Below are 8,178 nucleotides of genomic sequence, written 5' to 3'. Positions count from 1 at the left end.
GGGCCGGGGCGCCGGCGCCGCCGCGGTGCCCGAGACGTGCGAGCACCTCTTCAAGGTGCTGGTCATCGGCGAGCTGGGCGTGGGCAAGACCAGCATCATCAAGCGCTATGTCCACCAGCTCTTCTCGCAGCACTACCGCGCCACCATCGGCGTGGACTTCGCGCTCAAGGTCCTCAACTGGGACAGCAAGACGCTGGTGCGCCTGCAGCTGTGGGACATCGCCGGTAAGGGGCGCGGCGGGCAGGGCCTTCGCCAAGTCCCCCCAAGCGGGCCAGGTGCCCCAGCTCCTCCGTTTCCCTTTCCCCTCCCCTAATTCCCGGGGTGGCCGAGAGAGATGGGTCAGGGGGGTGTCAGCAGGTGGACGCTGATGGGATAAGCGGGAGGCAGTAAAAAGCAGGCCAAAGTAAATGCATGAACAAATCAGCAATCCCGACTAGATGCCGCTGCCAAGTTGGCAGGGAGCAGCCATCGCTTTCAAAGTTGGAAGAAAAAGTCCTCTGTTCTAGGATTATGTCACCCGACAGGACGTGGGGAGGCCTTAGAGACTTTTGCAGAAGTTTCCACTCTGGATCTTGACAAGCGTGTAACGCTCCATGAAAGCCAGCTCCTCCTGTTCAGACTTAACATTTCACAGACGAGTGAAAGTTTTGGCATGCCCTACCCAAGAAATCAGGGTGCCTGGTGGCCTAATGGTAAGGAGCTGCACTGCCATATCAAACGCTTGTGGTTCGAATCCACCAGCCGCTCCCAGGGAGCATGATGGGCTTGCTGCTTCTGGGTGAGTTCCAACTGGACAGGACCCAACAATAATCTGAAAATTGGCTTTCTTGAATGAAAAAGAAGGAATCTTTTTCACTACCTACTGGAGAACCTGCTTTGGGCTTGGCAGTCCCCATTCCTCAGTCACCTTGACCGAGGTCACCAAAATGAGTGAGGGTTGGGGGGATATCTGAGGCCTTCTACTTCGGCCACAGTCCCTAGGCCAGCCCTCCTTCACCCCTCGATAGGCTGTTTTTTCTGGGTTTTGTTTTCAGCTGTTACTTTGGAGCTTACGAATCTCCTTAAGGGAGTAAAACTCTCCTCACTCTGTTAAAAACTGATCTCTGGGTTATGTGGTGGGTGGGCTGATTGCCAAGGCATGGTTCTCAATCTAGAAAATACATCAGAGCATTTGAAAAGATGATAATTGTGGGGCAAAGTGAATAAGGGAGAAAGGAGTCCAAGTTAACCCTCTTCAACCAGTATTGCTGGTTTTACCCTGATGTAGGAGCTGAAATCTACAAGAGGAGATTTATTGACTTTCTCCTGGGGAGCAGCTTGTACATTTGAGCCCCTTGCCTTTGTGTTGGCTGTGCAACTCCTTTACCCATGAAGCCACCAGAGAGTTGAGGGTAGAACCTTTGAGTGGGAGCATATTTAGAGTTGAAAGGGACCTTAGAACTGACCTCCTTTTATGTGAAGATAAAGGAAGGCCCATGGAGGTTGTGATGGCTCAGTTGACACCAGAAGGGTTGGGGACACAGAGCTACAACTTGCTGGTAGATTATTCTTCCCATTTACAGTTTATTTTGGAGAAACGGTTATAGAATTGAAACCCTTATATTTATTTAAAGGCAAGCACCTCTGCTCAAATGCAAAACAAAATGCAGGCCAACCTCACAGAGAAAGTGGGTAAAAGAGTTTTAGACTCAGCTTCTGTATTTGGGGTGGGGGAGGGGATACAGAAAACCAAAAGTTCGTTTGCAATGTTATCTTTTGAAGCCAGAGGCTTCTTTCACAACACTTCCTGCCATTGCACAAAGTCTTATGAACACTATTCAGTATTAACTGCCTTTCTTCTTGACAAAGTCGTGGATTCTTAAAGTTGCCCGAACATGTGACAGTCATTCTTTAGAAATCCTCAAAGTAACTATGCTTTTCATGAAAAAAAAAAAAAAAAAAAGCTGTACCTGGGTGGGTCGGTTTCTCCCTTACTCCTGTGTGAAAGAGTGTGGGATTTGGCTTATAAATTCTGATTGTCTCACTGCAGTGAGTGAGTGTGAACTCCTAGATTCTTAAGGCCCAGTTCTGTTTTCCGTCTTTAGAGTCAGATGCTTTTGTTCAACAATTTGGGAAAAATAAGATGAGTAAGAGTTTTCTTAGAATGTATCACCCTTTTCCCATTTTTTCTTTACATATTTATGGAGCTAAAAATGTGGCACTTCCAGTGTTTATCCGATCCTGGGACTCAGCCCCCATATCCTTGCCATTTTGCCTGAAGTCAGAGCTTGTGCTTTGCTACAGAGGAGAGTCAAATTTTATGATCTCAGAAAGGATCTCTGGATTTTTATATACTACTGTTTGGTTCTGGGTACATTTAAGCAAGCATGTACAATAATTACCTAGATTAGATAAAATTTTATGAGGGTAATTATAATTTGTTATGGCTACCTTATAATGGAACTTTCAGATATGAAGTCTTATTAAGTTAAGAAGCAATCATTTTAACCAAAGTTAGGGTAGCTAAATCATTAACTATGTTTATTTTGACTATTTCAGCTGCCACCTAATCCTTATTCATAGCATTTGAATTAAATAGTAGTGATGTAATAAAGGGAAATTGAAGGCCACTCCAGAGATTTCCCCCATGGCCAAACATACTTGCCTTATGTGGTAACGAAGTTGGATTCTCTTTCATTTTCAAGAACAGAAAATATTCCTTGATTGCAAAACAAAGTGGAGTCAGCCACTTGAGTATGACTAATTTGAGGTGTGTGAGGGATTAGATTTGTTTTAGAGATGGACAAAGTGATAATGAAATTATGGCAAGAGTTTCTATTCTTCGGAGCTTGACAAATGTGGTAGGTAAGGATTATTTCGTGCTTTCTGGGGATGGAGTCAAAAAGGTTAAGTTTAACTCTTCAAATGAATAACCATAATGACGTAGAGGGGGCTCTGGTGCCAGAGTCCCTAGGAAGTTACACTGTTATAACTGAAGAGCTGTGCCTCTGGTGATTCAAATCTAGTGGCTCTACAGGAGAAAGATGGGCAGTTACCTCCCACGCAGTTCGTGCCTTTGGAAACCCAGGGGACGTTCAGTAGGTGCTAACTCAATGGCATTGAACTTGAGTTGAGTGATTCAGATACAGACCTTCAGAACACTTTCTTTTGTATGAAAGAAATCTAACTGTAAAATACAAATTCACCAAAACATGACCATGGAAATAGCCCAAATGCCCCACCACAATGGAATGGATTGAAAAATTACGGTACATTCACACAATGAAATACTATGCAGCATGCAGGAACAATGATTTTGTAAATTACTACCTATATGGGAGAGACTGGAGAGCATTATCTAAGTGAACTAACTCAGTTTCATAAAGGACAAATACTGTATAAGACCATTATTGTAGAATGAGTTTGAGGATCCAAGGGGCGTGGTACTTAATCATAGGATGACACATTTGATGGGTGGAGGGAGGGATGGGGAAAGGAAAGGGAAAAGATACAGTGTGGAAAAAATGTATATGACCTTTATGAACTTTGTAAGCAAACTAATATAAAACAAAATGAAAAAAATGCAAATGCCAGCTACCTTTTAGTCCAAAGCCATCATGAATAATTGGGAAAAATACTGAATCTGTCAAAAGATTTCCTTTTACTTAGATCCACAATGAACATTCATGGATACCATAATCAAGAAATCAAAAGACATAATCTGTTGGGGAAACCTGCTGCAAAAAGCTGCTCTCAAGTGTTAAAAAGCAAAGTTGTCACCTTGTAGGCTTAGGTGAACTTGACCCAAGCCATTCTATTTTCATTCACCTCACTTGATGTGAAAGCTGAACATTGAATGTAAAAGACCAAAGAACTGATGCCTGTAAGTGGTGATGTTGGTGATAAGTGTTGACTATGCCATGAACTTACAGGAAAACAAACTAAACTGTTCTGGAAGAAATATAAACAAAAATGCTCCTTAGAGTAAGGAGAACAGAAATTCCTTTCACTCACATACTTCAGGTATGTTATCAGGAACCAGTTCCCAGAGAAGATTAGCATCATTGATAATGAAGAGGGAAAGTGAAAAAAAGGAACACTCCCAAGAAGGTACAGTGGGCTCAAACCAGCAACAAGAGTGTGGGTGGACAGTACCAGGCAGGGTCTGGCTCTGTTATCATAGGGTTGCTATGAGTTGGAAGTTTCGGTGACACCTAATTACAATCTGTATGTCAGGAGCCCTGAAAGTGCAGTGGCTCAGTGCTCAGTAGCTAACCAGAAACCTCAGTGGTTCAAACCCACTTCCAACTCCAGGAGAAAACAATGAGAGAGTCTGCGTCCTTAGAGATTACAGCCTTGGAAACTGTAGGTGACAGTTCCACTCTGTTCAACAGGGTCAACATGAGGTGGAATGGACTCTGGGGCAGTAAGCTGTGCATTTTTTGTTGTTGTTGTTGTTGTTGTTGTTGTTTTGGTGTTGTTTTAAACCCATACCTTTTAAGACTGGTGCTCAAAATGTAAATAAAATCTCAGTATAATTTTAAAGAAAACCAGAAGCCAAAAGTCACTGCCTTCAAGTCAAGTCTGCCTCATGGTGATGGCTCATCAAGTTTCTGAGACGGTAAATCTCAGTGGGAGAAGACTGTCTTTTTTATCCTGCAAAATAATTTGGGGCGGGGGGGGGGGGTGGCGGTCCAAACTTTTGACCTTTTTGGTCATCACTCCGACATTTAACATATTATTCTGCCAAGCCTTTTTATGATTTTGAAGCATTATTACTAAATGCCTGCGAAATTAAGATGTAGAATACGCTTTTTAAAAAAGGATTATATAATATGATGTTTGTTTTGAGGGGCTCTAGGGATACAAAGATTATGGCCTTGAGCTGCTTAGCTTCATTAGGGGTTCGAACCCACCAGCCACATGTGACAGTTGGTTTTTATAAAGATTATAACTTAAAAAACTATTGTCAGTTCTGTTTATCGTATTCTGTCACTGTGAATTAGAATCCGTTTGAAAGCAATGGGTTTGGTTAAGGTAGGTTCTTTTAGAAGCCTAGTAGAAGGAGAAATAATATTATATTCACTTTACATATGCAACCTTCCTTGCTGAAAGTGAAGAATAATTGAAGCAGTTGTTGCATAAGATCAAAAATATAGCCTTCAATATGGATTGTGTCTCAACGTCAAGAACACAAAAATTCTTACAACTCGATGTTGTTTCTCATGAGTAGAGCCAAAGGAAGACTAGCAAAGTGAAATGTGGTTCCAGAGGGCAAAAAGCTCTCTTAGGCTAATTGCGCTGAGAGATTGTAAAGCCTCTGCTTTTATTAGCAGAAAACCAAAGCTTGCAGTAAAATATGATCTCATAGGGTGGGTAAATGTTTAAACATATGTAACAAAGCATAGGTAATAGGGAACAAAGCATAAATAGAAATGAACCGTTTTCAAGAAAGTGTCTTTGTACTTATGAACAAGATCTTATTGCACTCTCAGCAGCCCTATCAAGGACATCAGAAAATTGTCTTTGTTTAATAGAAAACTTCCAGATCCCTTTCATGGTGATACATGCTCCAGAAAGTCTGAGACTGCTTTCAGTCCCATCCATTTTTGGTATTATTTGGCTGCTTTCAGGCACTGTAGCCAAGTCCTTTCACGTATACTCCATGACCATTAGTAGCCCTAGTGAACTAGAATGACTCGACTACTGGACCTGTGGGCAACATCAGGATATTATTGTTTGTTGTTCTGTGCCATCCGGTCGCCTCAACTCATAGGAACCCCATGTACAGTAGCTCTGAACCCTGCACTATCCTGAGCCACTCTCATTGTCTCTTGACACACCTAATCCTATTACTCTAGTCACTGAGGCAATCCATCTCATCCTGAGGGGTCTTCCTTTCCTGTGCTGTCTCTCCACTCTTCCAAGCATGATGTCCTTCTCCAAGAAAGTATGTGTACCCAGAGTATGTGAGATGGAGCTTCAAAATGCCGCCAAGTAGCAACTTGGTTTTACCTTCTCCAAGACAAAACTTCGCTCTCCTGGCAGTCCACAGTATATTCAGCATGCTTTTCCAGCACCACAGCTCAAAGGCGTTGATCCTTCTTCTGTCTTCCTTAGTCTTTTTACAGCTCTCTGGATCAGGCGCACCTTAGTCTCCAGACTGACGTCATTATTCCTCAGTACTCTAGGGACGTCTCGGGGGCACTTGCCCCAGTGTAATTTTTTGATTCTCTGACTTCTGGAGTCAAGAGTGTTGATTGTGGGACCAAGCAAGCTGAAGTTGTTAACAATCTTGGTCTCCAGCTATCATGAAGATACTAATTGGCCCTTTGGTGAGAATCTTTGCTTTATTGATGTTGTGCTTCAACAATCCATAGTGAAGACTGCAGTCCTTGACTTTCTACAACAAGTACCTCAGGTCGTCCTCAGTTTCAGCAAGCAAGGTTGTGTCACATGCATAATACAGGTTGGTGAGTCTTCCTCCAATCCTGATGTCACATTTCTCTTCATGAAGGCCAGCCTGCCATATGATCTGTTCTGCATATAGATTGAAAAGACATGGAGATAGGCATCATGATAGATGAAGAAAAGATTATCTTAGATTCAAAATCAACACCTTTGATACCAGCTGTCGGGAAATCAGGAGATGTATTTCACTTGGTAAGTCTGCAGTTAGAAATCTCTCCAAATTACTGAGGAGTAATCATATCAGTTTAAGGACTAAGGTGCATCTGATTCAGGCTTTAATCTTTGCAGTTACTTGCTCTGCAACTGAGAGCTGGACAATGAATAAGGATGACAGAAGAACTGATGCCTTTGACCTGTGGTGTTAGAGAACAGCACTGAACATTCCTTGGACTACCAAAAGAACAGGCAAATATGTCTTGGAAAAAATGAAGTCAGAGTGCTCTTTGGAGGCAGGATGGTGAGGCTTTGGGCGTGTTGCTAGTACAGGCTGTTCCTTGGAGAGGGACATGATGCTGGGAAGGGTGGAGAATAAGTGGAAGCTCCTCAACCAGGATGACTGCACAGTGACTGCCACAGTGGGCTGTAGTGTGTCAGGAAGTGTGAGGAGGACGTGGGATAGGACAGGGTTCAGATCTTTGTTCATAGGGTTGCCATGAATTGATGGCATCTAACAAGATCCTAGGTGGTTGAATTATGCTAAATCTTTTTAAAAATTAATTTGATTTATTATACTTTAGTATTAAGGTATTTATTGCCATTTCCCCCATCTTAGAATACAAATGTATTTATTAAAAAGATGGGGTTTATTTATAAAAAAATTTGGCCTTTGGACCATTGAAAGACAATATTCTGTGTTCTGAAGTTTAAATATCTGTTATTTTGCCAAGCTTAACAGGCACACTTAGAAGATTTTGCTGTAAACTTAAATTCATCAATAAGGAAGATCAAGAAAAAACTAATGACCTTGATTTGTAGTGTGAGCAAAGAATGTTGACTACACCGTGGACGGTCAAGAGAACAAATAAATGTCTTGGAAGTGGTATAGCCAGACTCTTCTGTGGAGCTGGGAACAGTTCATTGGTGTCACTACCTGGAGAGATAGTTCCCTGCTCTGAGAAGTGCCAGATGCTTTTCTACATTTTCAGTTATTCCTAGATTGGAGCATGTTGTTCCTGATTGCCTTCAAGTCAAGCACGACTCATAGCAACCCTATGAACAAGAGGCCTGAAGCCCCACTACAACTATAGACATCAAAGTTCATAGAGTTTCCAGAGGCAAGTTGTTTAGGAAGTGGATGCCACTCCTGCTTCCAGTTAGAGCATATGCTCATGTTAATAATTGACATATCCCTATTGTATCAGCATTTTCTCATACTTTCATACTTATGAAGCATCGTATCTGCAGAAAAGATAACTTTTTTAATTGGTTCTGTCATTTTTCTGTGTTTTACTAGTCACTGATTTAGGATGAGGTTCTATCCTGATGAATATGCTCTAGTTTGGTTCTTATATGAGTCAAATAGTATCTCTTTCTTTTCATTTCCATTATTCATGCCTTTTAATTTGCTGTATCAGTGCTCTAACAGTCATGTCAGAGTTGCAGGGACTTCAGGGCACAGTTCAGTTGTCCTAGGTCCCTAGAGTTGAACATTGGCCCACTTTCTGTTATGACTACCTTCCCCATTACCGACTTCACTATAAACCAGGCCATGGCCACGTAGATGACAGT

General features: G+C 42.1%; 1 protein-coding gene across 1 annotated transcript in view; it reads left to right on the top strand.

The window, feature by feature from the left end:
• Window positions 1–8,178, top strand: part of RAB32 (RAB32, member RAS oncogene family) — a 40,109-nt gene that overhangs the window by 3,015 nt on the left and 28,916 nt on the right. Inside the window, exon 3 of the mRNA XM_006891677.1 lies at window positions 2–224. Coding sequence (XP_006891739.1) covers window positions 2–224 — 223 coding nt within the window. The remainder of the gene's footprint in view (window position 1; window positions 225–8,178) is intronic.

The sequence above is a fragment of the Elephantulus edwardii genome, unplaced genomic scaffold, assembly GCF_000299155.1.
Source record: "Elephantulus edwardii isolate Elephantulus edwardi_28Jun2011 unplaced genomic scaffold, EleEdw1.0 scaffold00102, whole genome shotgun sequence".
Taxonomy (NCBI): Eukaryota; Metazoa; Chordata; class Mammalia; order Macroscelidea; family Macroscelididae; genus Elephantulus; species Elephantulus edwardii.
The sequence above is the reverse complement of the archived record's forward strand: the minus strand, read 5'-3'. Positions and strand labels throughout refer to the sequence as shown.